Source organism: Vigna umbellata, chromosome 6 (assembly GCF_029865625.1).
Source record: "Vigna umbellata cultivar VRB3 chromosome 6, Vumbellata_1.0, whole genome shotgun sequence".
NCBI lineage: Eukaryota > Viridiplantae > Streptophyta > Magnoliopsida > Fabales > Fabaceae > Vigna > Vigna umbellata.
In genome coordinates, this window is record NC_142170.1 from 11413624 (window position 1) to 11428469 (window position 14846).

A 14846-nucleotide genomic window follows, 5' to 3' on the forward strand; every position below is an offset into this window, starting at 1 on the left:
TAGGTTTGTTAGGATGTCATATTTCAATAAGTCAATTCTTGGTAGAATTCAGAGATTTCTTCTTTGAGGGTTACATTCTTATGAGTTTTTTTATTATCATTTATTGTTTTGTAAAATTAAAATAATCTGTTTAGTAATAACGAGAAGATATATTGTACCTACGTATTAAATGTGAGCACCTTAGGTCTACAAAAGGAATTCTTAGGTTATATTTGTATTATATGAGTTACATTCACCTCCCATTTTTTCTAATGAGAACTTTTATATGCAAAGATGAAAGCTTACTTAAGAGGTGAAATAACCCAGGACACTGCGTACATTACTGCATTCTATGTCCTGAGTCAAATAAATCGGAATGGTCGCTTGTGAGCAACTTTTATAAATTAGGACTGGCTTGACAAAGGTAATGTGTTAGCTGAGGTAACATATGTGATTTTGAATGGTAGATGAGAGTGTGACTTGAGGAATGTATGGTTTGGATCTTGGATTAGTACATAAGTAACCCACATCCTTATTCATTGAACCGTAGAAGTAACCTTTGTATGCATAGTTTATGTGATGGATCCACCACCTCCTCTTCCAACCACACCGTTGCTAAGACCAGCTCCCAATGGAGGAGGATTCTTAGATACATGGTAAGGGACTTGAATTTCTCTTTGCTTAAGTTCTGCAACTGCATATTAATCATTAAACTAAACTATATGAATGTAACATGTGAAAGTGAAATTGACAGTGTAATGGTTTTACATGATTTCCAGCTTATGGTTTCTGTGCTGCTGCGGTCTATTTAGGTGCTGTTTTCCTCCCCTCTTCGAGTCAGGCCCTCCTCCACTCTAGACTCCAAAAAATGTACTTTAGGATTTTCATTGTTACTGGCTATGTATTTAACTTTTTCAAGAGACAATGTTGCTACTTGCTTTGTAAGAAGGCATAAACTAAATTTGTTTCAGGCAAAGTCTATTTACTGTAATATATCCAACAATAAGAGTCAACGATGATCATGAAACTCTGAGCATGTATAAGTGCATGAACTATACATAACTTTACAAAATCGCTTTATATTTAAAAAAGTGCATGGTTGAGTGAGGGAAAGGCTCCTCCAAACATGTAATTAATGAGAGTATACCAAGAACAAGATTATGGCAGTTGGTGCAGAGAGTGTTGTTTATAATATATGAAGATAGAAATGGAAACACGTGGGGTCACGACACTCGTGCATAAAAAATCTTGCAAATCCTTGGGATGAGTCTTCCAGCATGGTTCCAGTCTGTACTTGAGCTTAACTAACAATTTGATACACCTACCCTTTGGAAGGTACAACCAATTGCAATTCTATTTAATGTTCTGACCAGAAGGGTAGCTTTTAAAAAGCACAATACTAAACTCAGTTTCATTATTACATGATAAAGTGGGGTGATTTATCTACACTGTGGAGGCTCAAATGCAACAAAAAGAGGCTGAAGGGACTAAAAAACGTTGAAAAAGCATCAAACTTGATCTTAAGGCGTGATGAAAAGGCTCCAAGACATTGGAAAGAAGTTGAAATGAGAGCATTTGAAGAAAGTGTTTTGAAATAGATCAAGGGGCATGAAAAGAAAGAGGACATTTTGAAAGAGAACTTGTGTAGTGTGCAAACGATTGAATGTGGAGAAATTGAAGAGATAAAATGATTCAGAAAAAAGCCAATTATTATTATGCACGATTTAATTATAAAAACATCATTAAACTCTAAATGAAAATTAAACAATATTTATGATAATAGAACTATCTTTGTGATTGAGTTTGTGTGTTTAGTAAGTATAGAAATATTCTATATATTTTGCTTCAAATTGCACCTAAGTTTTTTTTTCACAGAAATGATAAAACATCACATATTATCACATTCAGACTTACTTTCTGCAAGGATTGAATTTAGATATATCATCTTTTCTCTCTTCTGAATATATTTTTGTTAAATGGAATTGAACTTATTTCCAGTTCATTTTGAACACATATAACATCGTTTAACCGCACTTATATTTTCCAATGAACAGAAAAGTGAAAAGTGGGAGAGTAGTGATTCAGATACATTTATGGCAATGTTGGGAACCTGAGCTGGGTCTGGGAGTGCGTGAGACTTACAAGGATTCAACACGTGTCCAGATTCCATAGCAGCGTATCTAACGCAGTCAACTCTTCCTCGGATCATTCGCACGTTAAAATATGTTAGCAATTCACCTTTCCCTATCCAACCAAAGAGTCTCGTACCACTGTTGGGTCTATCAAGAAGGAGGAGATGACTTATACCACTCTTGAGTTTATCAAGAAGGAGATCACTTATACCACTGGGTCTAGCAAGGAGCAGGTCAATAGGGAGATACAAACACAATGAGATATGAGCTCAACCATATAAGGGATCGACACCACTCTTTACCCAAAACATTGAACTCACACTTGATTCCCAACAGTTTTATCCCACTTGGATTAGATTGGATTGAACAATATATAATCATTGAATAAACATGTAGATGATGAAGATCACATAAATCCAAAGCAACAAATGGAATAAAATTCATTCATTGACGATGAAAAGCGCGTCAGTGTTATAATAAAGCATAGTTCTTCCATGAGTATGGATCCTTCCTAATTGCCACCATATCAAACATCAAAGTAAACTAAAACAAAAAAACAAAAAACTTGCACTCCTTCTTTGGGTTTTACTTGTCTAAATGTCAACTTCCAACAGCATAAGGTGTACTTCTCTCTCAACAAAGTCTGACATAATTGATATATAATCATCTGTCAATTGTATTTTCGGTAATGCATGTGAAAAATACTTAATGAATGAAGTAAAACCCAGTAAGCCATTTCTACTGTTCAAATGAATTAATCTTTCCGCACACACAAAGCTATTTCCTCTCTGATTTCTTTTATAGTTTAATATTTTTCTTCAGGATTGTATATGCATTTGTTTATAAATAAATCTCTGTTTGACATGTTCCCCCACTTTTAAGGGGAGGGTGACAGCTACAAGCAAATGAATATACTACTCTTCTCACTCTGCATTGCTCGAATGATCCATTTGTTTTTGAATACTCAAAGTGGTTTCTAGTTGGTAGGGGGCAAATCAATAAGCAAGGTGGAAGAGCTGCAGATGTGAGAAGCTGGTTTACAAGTGCCATGGGTTTGCTTGTAGCAGAGGGAAATGCTCGGGAATCTGCCTCACTTTTTGTTGGCATCTCCTTTTTATGCTTTTGACGATTTGCACTTTCTTGATGCAATCATTGTTGGTGCTTTTGGATAATCAACAAACATTTGATAGAAAGAAAAAACATCAAGTTTCAGTTTTTAAATTGCTCCCAGATTCATATTTTTTATTGAAGAGGGCTTCATACTTCTGGAATATCGAAATGGCTTTTGGTAATTCTAGATCTGCAAGGTTCGTTTTCTTCGTTGTATTTTTGGAGTTTCAATCTATTTAGTACTACTGCTATTACTACTTCTGAGCTTAGGCTATAAACAGATTACTAAACTTCAACTCTACCCTTCAACAATAAAAACGTGCTTTGAGATTGAGCTGTTTGTTAAATGGATTTTCATTTATATTAAAGTTTCATTGCATATTTTAGGTCTGAAGATGATCCGGAGCTAGCTAAATTTCCTGCAAGTATCGGTGACAACGGTTTCAAGATCAAATACCACATTGATGGGACACAAATACCTGAGCCTAGTTCCAAAATGGCTAAGAAAAAGGTGACGGGGAAGTTCTTGAAAGCTAGAATGTTGTCAAGAGTGTTCTCGGAAGACTATGACAGAGTCAAACGAAGAGTATTAGATCCCAGGGGACAAATCATACACCGATGGAACAAGATTTTCTTGGTAGCATGTTTAGTGTCTTTGTTTGTGGACCCTTTGTTCTTTTATCTGCCAGTGGTTCGAGATGAAGTGTGCATTGATATTGGAATAACTCCTGAGGTTATCCTCACTCTGGTAAGATCAGTGGGGGACGTCTTCTACGTGATTCAGATTTTGTTGAAGTTTCGTACGGCTTTTGTTGCTCCCTCTTCAAGGGTTTTTGGGAGAGGAGAACTTGTTGTAGGATATTCTAAGATTGCAGTTAGGTACCTTAAAAAGAGTTTCTGGTTAGACTTTGTTGCTGCCCTGCCCCTTCCTCAGGTACTATGCTGAAAAGTTTCTTTCTCGTTACAAAAAATTGTTGGAATACATATTCTGGACAAAATTTTGTGCTGTGACATGTTAAATATGCCTTTTTGCTACATTGATTCCAGGTGTTAATTTGGATTATTATCCCAACTCTTAAGGGTTCAACCATGGGCAACACAAAAAATGTCCTTCGCTTCATTATCGTTTTCCAATATTTTCCGAGGCTAGTTTTGATTTTCCCACTCTCATCACAAATTGTAAAAGCTACAGGGGTGGTGACAGAAACAGCATGGGCAGGAGCTGCTTACAACCTAATGCTTTATATGTTGGCTAGCCATGTAAGTAGCTGAAATTAAAACTACTTTTCTTGATTGCTCATGCAGTTGAAGCTATTCCTTATGCTATCGTGTTCATTACAGAAAATTAAGTCTCGCGTTAAGAGAAAATAGTTAATACGAATCAAACAAAACCAAACTACAGTGGTTTATATTTCATCACATGTCAACATTATGCAACCTCTTTTTATTATCTTGGTTTTTGAATGGAAAATATTCCAAAAAGATTTTAGGGGCTTGCTGGTATCTTCTATCAATCGAGCGACAAGAAGCGTGTTGGAGAAGTGTATGCGATTTGGAGAAGTCATTTTGTGAATATGGATTCTTTGACTGCCACAGGGTTAAAGATGCCCATAGGGTGTCCTGGTTTATAGCAAGTAATATCACAAATTTATGCTCACCAAATGCAAAAGATGAATTCTATCAGTTTGGTATATACGCTGATGCCGTGACTTCTGAAGTTACATCCTCATCATTCTTCAACAAGTACTTCTTCTGCCTGTGGTGGGGTCTAAGGAATTTGAGGTAATTGTTATGCAGTCGTTCTACCTTATCATCTTTTACACCTTAGTCAAGCTTCTATGACAATTATGTCACCCCCTTCTCTCTTCAAAACAATTTAATTTTAATCCTAATTCAATCAGCACGATTCATTCAAAATATCCCAAAAGTGCAACTCCTCTATTTCATTTCTTTTCATCTTGTTGAGGAAAGGATAATGTGATCCACATTCTCTGATCCTCTTCCCTAGCAAATGGAATAAATTCTGCATGACTTACTAAAGCTCTTTTACCCTCGTGGACCCTAATGCTTTTCTGATTGGAGGATGCAGTTCTCTGGGACAAGGCCTTCTTACCAGCACATATGTTGGAGAGATAATGGTCGCCATTGTTATTGCAACTCTTGGATTGGTTCTCTTTGCGTTACTAATCGGTAACATGCAGGTAATTAAACAGTGCAAGACGCTTGCTTTACCTGTGTTTTCCCCATATGAAAATTTAATACACAACAGAACTTGAATTTTGCAGACATATCTCCAATCAACTACTGTTCGCTTAGAAGAGTGGAGGGTGAAAAGAACTGATACAGAACAATGGATGCATCACAGACAACTACCTCCAGAACTAAGAGAATCTGTGCGTAAATACGACCAATACAAATGGCTGGCCACACGAGGAGTAGATGAAGAATCTCTTCTCAAAGGACTCCCAGTGGATCTTCAGAGAGACATCAAACGCCACCTTTGTCTCGATCTAGTTCGAGGAGTAAGTCCCAGCTTTACAACATAATCTTGCAGTAACACATTTAACTAATAGAAAAGCACCCACTTGTAAAAATTAATTCTTTTTATCATAACTAAAGGTACAGTGAAAAGGTAACATATTTTTTTTATCTTGGTTATGAAAAGGTGCCATTATTTGATCAAATGGATGAGAGAATGTTGGATGCAATCTGTGAAAGGCTGAAGCCTGCACTGTGCACAGAGGGAACTTTCCTTGTGCGAGAGGGTGATCCTGTCAATGAGATGCTCTTCATAATCAGGGGCCATCTTGATTCCTACACCACCAACGGGGGAAGGGCCGGGTTCTTCAACTCGTGCCGCATTGGGCCGGGCGATTTCTGCGGCGAGGAGCTTCTAACTTGGGCCTTGGACCCACGGCCCAGTGTGATCCTCCCTTCGTCCACTCGAACAGTGAAAGCCATATCGGAAGTGGAGGCCTTTGCACTGATAGCGGAAGACCTGAAATTCGTGGCGTCACAGTTCAGAAGACTGCACAGCAAACAACTGAGACACAAATTCAGGTTTTACTCACACCAGTGGAGAACCTGGGCCGCGTGTTTCGTTCAAGCCGCGTGGAGAAGGCATAAGAAGAGGAAGGAACTTGCTGAACTAAGGGCCAGAGCCATTAACAATGCAGAGCCTGAGACACCAACGTATGCCAAAAGGGTCGCTAGGAGTACTAGGAAAGCTGTTCATGTCTCTTCTCCCACAAATTCTGGAGTTGTGTCCTCTTTGCCGAAGCCAGCAGAACCAGATTTCTCAGTGGATGAACGATATTAACTATTCAATGTAATATAAAAAAAATAAAACTTAAAATTGTAATATAAACTTTTTGTTCTAGTAACAATAATATTGGCCGTACTAATTACTACTTAAAAATAGTGTTGGCCTAATTACTCAACTATTTTGACAATAGTGTTTTTTTTAATATCTTCCTCTTTTTTTTTCTTTATTTTATTCAATCACGGAATTGAAATTTAAAATACGCATAATTATGGATAATAATATTTTGATAACATTTTTTTATAACATTTTAACATCATCTACGTGTCATTCTTTGATTGGTTCATGTTGGTGTTTATAATTATTACTATTATTGATTATGGAGTAATTTATGACTAATTTTAAAATGTTGTCAAATTATCATTATCCCATAATTATAGATTAAAGATGAAGTATAGGTTGAGAATCCAAAGGTGAGTCTAAATTTCACGTTAAATAGAATTGAGAAAGTAGAGTATTATTTAAAGATGAAAGACTCATCAACTTAAAGTTTTGGATATAGATGAGTGTCAATCTCTTATTGATTGGGCTCAGATCTGATTTGGTATTTATATCCTTAGAAAGAGCTATTCCTAGTTGTGAGAGGAGAAATTGTTCGGAATCCAAGTGTAGAAAGTGTGTTTGATTGAGATGAAAAAAAATAAAGAGATACAAGCTAAACAAAATAATTAGTTTAATTATGTTTCTAATCTCTAAAATTTAAGATAATTTTGAGTTTCCTTTCAAATTAAAAAAAATAGTTATTTAAAATTAAAAAATATATAGTATTAGTCTTTAAACACTAAATAAAGGAACTAAAAACAGATTAACAGTTACTCTAAACTCTGAAAAAACACCTAAGTTAACTCCTCAAAATTAGTATTTAAAAATTAAATATAATTTTTTTTTAATTTTGATTTTGAAAACCAAAACTATAATTCCCTAAATTTCAGGAAACTAAAAATATTATTAACCTAAACAGTTTTAGTATCAACATATGAGTTTCTTTGACTTTATACAAAATCAAATTACGTAGTTTATTGGGTGACGATTAAACTAAATTCACTGAAAACTAATTTCAAAAAACATCTTGATATTTTAATAAATTTGTAAACTAAATTGACAATTGTCTTCTTTCCGTTTATGATTTATATGATGATGATATTTGTGCTTTTCCCAGGAAAAGGGATGGTTGATATAAAAGTAGCAATAAGTATTAAAAAATTATTGGGCTATTTTGTTGTGTTGTGAGACTTATGTAGCTTTCGTACCAACGAATGGATTCACAGTGTATTCCACCAAGAACACCTGACTCTGCATGAACATACACAGTTTCGTGGTAATTCATGAATATGAATGCATCCACCAAACACTTATCATCATATGCATCCCACGAAGGTAATAGTGCCACTTCAAATTCATTTCAGAATTTTTATATTATAAGATAATTAAGAGAAAACGCGTTGAAAGATGGTATGTCCTATTACACTGCCATATATGCCAAACTCAGAATATCTGTGACCTTTTTTTGGGTAATTAGAATTTATCTCTTACAGTATTTCAAAATATTATATTCTATATTCCTCATTATATATTTTTCCATCTTCATCCAATAAAGCCACTGATGTTGTAAAGACAAATTCTTTGAATGTGAGTTTTATCGTTGACCATAGGCATTGGCTTAAGCTTAACCGACGGGACAGGGAAGAAAATAGAAAGAAAAAAACGAAAAAGAAAAAAACAAGAGTTGTTAAAACCTAAACTCTATTAGTTCATGATACGATAAATCCATCCTTAAAGGTCGCTAATGATTCCAGGTGTCCTTCCATTCGTAACCAGAGAAAGGAAGAATAAGACTATAAACTGTGACTTAGTTTGAATTGTACACTTTAATAGTTTAATCATTTTGTCTGCTTGCATTTTCTGTATGCACTCACCGAGTTCTTATTAAACAGAGTAAAAATCAATGTATATATTCTCCACTTACAAAGCAGATATTACATGAATTATTGAGTTGGATGATGCTTTCTTTTAATGCTGTCTTGTTTTAGATTTGTGCATACTTATGATGTTAGTGTCAGCAAAAACACTTCATCCCTTCACCCAAAGCCTTCCTACTTACAAGAATTATTCCAGCAACATGGAACTAGAAAAATTACTACTGAAAACTTATATTGGCTACACTTACTATTATGCTTCAACAATACCTGATTGGTCTCTACTTCTCTTATATTTTTATAATAATTCCAAAAAATTTAGTTACGTTTGGTTTTTGAAATAATATTGTTAGGCAGATTGGTTGGTCTGAAATCCATATTAATTTTCTGGGTGTTGGAAATTAATTACTTAACTTGTATCTTAGAAAAATTCTTATTAATTTTATTTCTATATTTAAGTATATAATTCACTTGCTTTCTATAATTTTGTTTATTCAATATTTATTAAATAGAGTTAATTTAATACTTTTGTTAAATTAACAAATAGTTTAGATTTTGATATATGACATTTTTCAATTCACTTTAGGTCAATTGAATAAAAAAATATCAAATTAACTTTCTTTTGAATAAAATAAAATATAAAAACCAAATTAGTAATTAAGGAAAACATATTTGGTCATATATAAACTAAATTATTAGTTAAAAAATATTCAAATATTTATTATATTGTTAAAAATATAAGTGTAAGTTTAAATATTATATTAAGTAAATATATAGAAAAAAAACTCATAAATTTATTATATTTGAGTTGAATTTAAGTTTCATTAATAATTAATTATATATTCTGAGTAAAAAAAAAATTAACCCATTTTATAATTCATTGTAGTCTTACAACTTTTTTTGTTTGTTTTGCTTTCACTTGAAGTTAAAAATATTAATTTTGAGAAAACAATTTCTCATTTACCTGTTTGATTATAATTGTACCATATGATTGAATTCTCAAAAGATTTAACACCACCATGTTGATCACCAAGTCGACTACTAGATCGACTATGAGGCTGACCAGGTTGACTATCTAAGCCAACCAACCGAACAATATAGTCAAACAACATGGCTGATCAGGCACAATTATTGACAGTAATGACTTATTAAACCCTTAAGACAAATTAAGGTATGATTGAGTTGTCATTAGGCTGACAGAATGTAAAGGTCCATCACAACTACTATATATAAAAGTCTCAGGTATGACTTTGCACATCATACACACAATATTCATCTTTAGTCATCTCACCTACTAATTTAAGCATCAGAGTGTTGCAGAGACTCTTCCACATGCTCTGGATGAGCGGAACAAAATGTAACCGAACTTTCCGATAGCTCGACAGGTCTCCTCAATAGTCAATTTGGTTTGTTACAGTGATCGATTAGTCTCCTACACGTCTTGTCTAGTATGTTACAGTATCGATAAGTTTCTTGCACATCCTACTTGATATATTACAATACTCAATTAGTCTCCTACACGTCCTGTCCAGTAAACTAAAGTGTTTCTCAGCCATCTCTAACTTCAAATTCAGTCTAAAACCACCACACCCCGAAACAATAATTATATTAGTGGATTACTTAAGGAATGAATACAAGTTGGTACTACGTAGCGATAGAAGTATATACATTCATATTTATTGATTGGGATACGTGTTGTTGTTTGATTGAAACGCGTGTTATTAGTCAAATAAGTAATTAGTTAATATAGATGAAACCAACAAAAAGAAGAGCACAAGGAAAAAAGAAGAATGATAACAAGCAGACAAGTGCCTCAAAGTGGCAAACCATGTTGGCCTCCACGGAAGCTGACTCACCAAAAGTTATCATCAATCTCAACTTTCAACACTCTGTGCGCAACGCTTACAATGTTTTATTGGGTTCTTCTCATACTTTTGTCTTATGTGGGAAGCTTTCATCAACAATTCAACTTCAATGCCACATCAATTATTTATATCCAACTTCTTAGTTATTGGCTTCTACATTTTCACGCATTTTCAGTTTTATTGCTTCCCAAACAAACACTTTGTGTTGTCCAAGCTAGGAAGAAAACCCCTCTTCACAAAAGGAATCAATTATCATAACTAGAAGCTATGGGAACAATGTCTGCAACTCTATCTTCATATCCGGCAACAACTAACACATAGATCTCCCTTAGTATCACTTTTCTATTGCTTTTTTGCGTCACGTCACTATTGGATGACAATCTGATAATCTGATAATGTATGGTGATAAAATGTTGATCTTAGGTTTAATTTCAAGAGTAATAGAAAGATATTGCTGAAAGGAATCATCAATTCAACACTTTGAATGTAGAATTCCTTTTCGCGTAAATAAATGATATTCAAACAAATGAACGTATCCTATAAATGTCAAGTCACCACATCAGCACCTGAAGGATATCAAAGTCCAGTGGTACTTCGCATCCCATGGATAATGTGGTGGTCTGTCGAAGAAAATGGACAAAAAAGAAGAATGAAACTAACAGTAGTTTCCACTTTTTTCCAATAGTCTTATTGGTTGTTACTTTTGAAAAAAAAGAAGAGAGAAAATAAAAGAAACTAATGTCCTTATTGGTTTTTATATGCTTTTTTTGTTCTATTGCTTTATTGGTCGTTAATTAGTAATTACTTTCTCTGATACCCTTATTGGGTGTTACTTAACAGTGCTCACAATGGATTAATTACGAGTTAATTAGTGCATGCACCATGCATAACTATGATTCGGCTCGTTTGGAGTTTAAAATAAAAATATGATGCTCAAAAAGAGTTGAATTTGCTTTTGAATTTCCATAGAAAATTATTTTTTTAGCACACTATTTCCTTCGTAACCCTCTTAGCTTCTGATCTTTTTAAACCTAACAAAACAATGAATAGAGAATAACCGGAGGAGGGGACCATGGGAGTAAATCTATACTATACCTTAAGTGGATATTAATGCATTGATGCTTAGAGCTTATTAGGTTAGAAGTGATATAGAGATAAATTGAATAAGAAGGAAAACAGACAAAATAAATAAATAAAATGTGGTTTAGATTAATATAAGAGGACATTAGCACCAAAAAAAAAATAAACAAATAGTTAACTGAAGTTGGAGTCAAAACTTGAAACATCTTAATTATTTGAAAGATATTTAAGATCTTAATACTCGAACAAATTTTGTACCCGCTAAAATTTTGATTTTGGTGACAATAAATTGTGTCAAAAAAATTGTTAGAGATTGATTTTAACTCTTACAATACTAAAATAATTATTGAAGTTTATGAGAACAGTGAATAATTTTAGGATTTAGTCAATTAAAAAAGAAAGAACAAATTGTGAATTATTTTTATTGATTTAAGCATTTAATTAGCATAAATAGTTATTCGACAAAATTATAATATAAATTAACGATTCTGGCTTGTAAAATTTTTCAAATATTTGACCGTTAAGGTAACTCGTAATTCACATGTCACGGAGATTGACACACCATATAAAATAGAAGTTTGTGTTATTGAGGTTTTCAAACTTTTTTTTCATTAGATCACACAAACTCATTTTGGAAAGTAATATTTGAGTAATCTTGAAAAACAGTTTTTGCAAACCATGTTTTTAATAAACATGGTTGGAAATCTGAGTTTCAGTTTAGGTTAGTGAACAACTAAAGAGAAATTGTCAAAAAATCTAATGCTTTGTTTATTTTTTTTCTTGTTCATTCTTATCATGATGATTCTAAAATGATGAACATAAAATAAGAGATTCAAATAGTAAATAAAATTTGCAGAATAGTTTGAGAAATTGCGTTGATAATAGCCAGTGTAAGGATATGTATAGGGCTGAAAGACATATCTGTCTGATGTAGCCTTCCTATCTTTCAATGCTTGGATCCCTTATTTCGCTTGCTTTCATTCTTGATCAGGGGGAGGAACCTGCAAAAGACACTCTGACATTCAAATTAAGCGTAGTTCAGTGAACTGTTACAACCCAGTATATGGAATTTAGTAAAGATTATCTGCCTTTTGGACTTAACCTTCTATTTATAAGTTATCCCACACTTAGCACAGATCCAATAGAATAAAAACAAACTTACCTTTAGATTTGATCAGTTACTCATAAATAACTTATAAGTAATGTACTCACTAAAGATATTGATAAGCTGTTTATGAATAACTAACTAAATCTAAAGGTAAGTTTGTTTTTATTCTATTGGATCCGTGCTAAGTGTGGGATAACTTATAAATAGAAGGTTAAGTCCAAAAGGCAGATACGCTTTGCTAAATTTCATATACTGGATTGTAACAGTTCACTGAACTACGCCTAACTTGAGTGTCGGAGTGTCTTTTGCAGATACTTTCCCTCCAGTTAAAAGTGAAAGCAAGCGGAGCAAGGGATCCAAGCATGGAAAGACAGGAAGACTACATCAAAAAGATATGTCTCTTAGTCTTACACATACCCATACAGAACCAGTCAGTAATACACATATGCCAACTATAATCCTAATTTGTGTTAAAACTAAAGATTGATACTAGTTATATCTAATAACACTTTGCTGTCAACTCTAAATGCTATTATAATTTTCCGACATAAAAAAATAGCTTTGAACATCTAGTTTTAATCCTTTTGTTGACTAAAATGTTGTCGTATCATCACCCTTAAATACAGTGTATTGTGAACAGTTCTATCATTCTTAAATTTTGTAACATGAGGCGAAAAGGATATCCCATTCGAAAAATGATTTTCCTAAAGTTGTCATCCCAACCATAAAGCACCATTTAGAAAAGCATAACCAATAAATGCAATTGATGAGGCTCATTCACAACGAAGACTGGAATTAAAGTGAGTTTAAATCACTTTTTTTAAAAGCAACACGTGTAGACATTGTTGACCAAGAGTGGAGAATTTGGCTAAAAAGTTGTATATATTTTGGACAAACCTATGGAAGATGTCACCATGATCCTTAAAGTATGAAATTATATTTGTTAATTAAAAAAGAAACCAAACTTTAAACAATTGCATATTCTCAAATTTTTCAATAAGCTGATGTGACAAACTGCGTGAGCTTATAAATTCTTTCTTTATAATACATATAAATTAATTTTTCACGTTTATATATTACTTTAATTTTTTATTTTTATTTAATATGAGATTTGTACTCGCGGTTAAATACTTATGATTGAACCCTTGTAAAAAAAGTAAAATATATTCGATTTAATAAGAAAAGAAGACGAAGAAAATGGAATAGAAGTTGAGAAGGCAGGTTTAATTACGTATACGAGTTGGTTTGTTGCAGCATGTGTCGAGTAAATGGTGAAAATAATTTAATTAATATATGTGACACACATTCTTCCAAGGACAGATGGGAAGTCGGTGGTTGTCGGAGCACTCTTTGTTTATTCACGAAGTTGACAACCACTATGCTCCCTCATCAATCATCCTATCTATGCTACTCTTACAACCACCTCCAACTTCTTTTAATTATTCAAATTAACCACATCATCAACTTTACATTATTCAATACTAGAAATTTAATTAAGACCAAATCCCTCCATTTATATACAACATACTATGTCAATTTCGACTTTTATACCTCACCAACTAAATTCAAGTTTACTCTTCAAATTAAATTACTCAAATATTAAAATTTACTATCATTTCTTAAGTGTATGGTAAGTAATACATACCTTAATGCTTATGATAATTTTTTTAGTGCATCTTTTTATTAAATATGTTTATAAGATTTCATTAACTGCTAAATTTGTAAGATTATTTTTAAAAATATAAATAAAGTAATTATATATTTACATATTTTAAAGGTTGATTTGGAGATGAGAGAGTGGTGTTTGAGTTAATTTAAACGGTTTAATATATAAGATTTATAAAAGTGAAAAAAATTTAGGTAAATAAACTACTTAGAAATAACAATTTTTTATTTGAAAAATATTATTCTAAAATGTTGAGATGTCTTTATTGGTTTTTATTTGATTTGGTGTTGACTTTCTATTTTTCAATCAAAATGTTTTTTTATCCCTTAGTCGAAATGTGAAATGGATGTATTCAAAGACACTATACCGTTTAAGTAAAAAAATTGGTCAAATATAATAAATATAACAATAAATATGTGAACAATAGTATTTTTATAGTTATTTTACGGGTTTTACATGAATATCTCATGTAAGATAAATTAGACATAATCAAGATTGTTTAGAATACGATGTTAATCATATGATTATCTTTTCATGATAATATCTTTGTGTTATGTTGAAGAGTTATATAGGGTGTTGTTTTATTTAACTAGGTTGAGACTTTGTCTTTTAGAAAAGAAGAATTTTCTTCTTTTAATCTAGATTCAATTAAAATATGTCATGTTTAA

At 32.7% G+C, this 14846-nt stretch overlaps 1 protein-coding gene and 1 long non-coding RNA gene across 2 annotated transcripts; both read left to right on the forward strand.

Annotated features, from left to right (window-relative positions):
- The first annotated feature begins 357 nt into the window (after positions 1-357).
- On the forward strand, positions 358-1015 carry LOC124821695 (uncharacterized). The gene is made up of 2 exons (XR_007027487.2): positions 358-635; positions 759-1015. It is a non-coding gene; the product is annotated as an uncharacterized LOC124821695 (long non-coding RNA).
- Positions 1016-3005: 1990 nt separating this feature from the next.
- Positions 3006-6663, forward strand: LOC148196790 (protein CNGC15c-like). Its single transcript, XM_088092991.1, has 7 exons — positions 3006-3418; positions 3609-4155; positions 4269-4481; positions 4705-5003; positions 5311-5422; positions 5507-5743; positions 5887-6663. The coding sequence occupies exons 1-7, from the start codon at positions 3228-3230 to the stop codon at positions 6538-6540; spliced, it is 2253 nt and encodes a 750-aa protein (XP_087949117.1). The 5' UTR covers positions 3006-3227; the 3' UTR covers positions 6541-6663.
- Positions 6664-14846: the final 8183 nt, after the last annotated feature.

Coding starts and splice junctions, on each gene's coding strand:
- LOC148196790 (XM_088092991.1), top strand. CDS start 3,228: ATGCTTTTGACGATTTGCACTTTCTTGATGCAATCATTGTTGGTGCTT. Junction 5,004..5,310: donor TGGGGTCTAAGGAATTTGAG/GTAATTGTTATG, acceptor TGGAGGATGCAG/TTCTCTGGGACAAGGCCTTC. Junction 5,423..5,506: donor TACTAATCGGTAACATGCAG/GTAATTAAACAG, acceptor TGAATTTTGCAG/ACATATCTCCAATCAACTAC.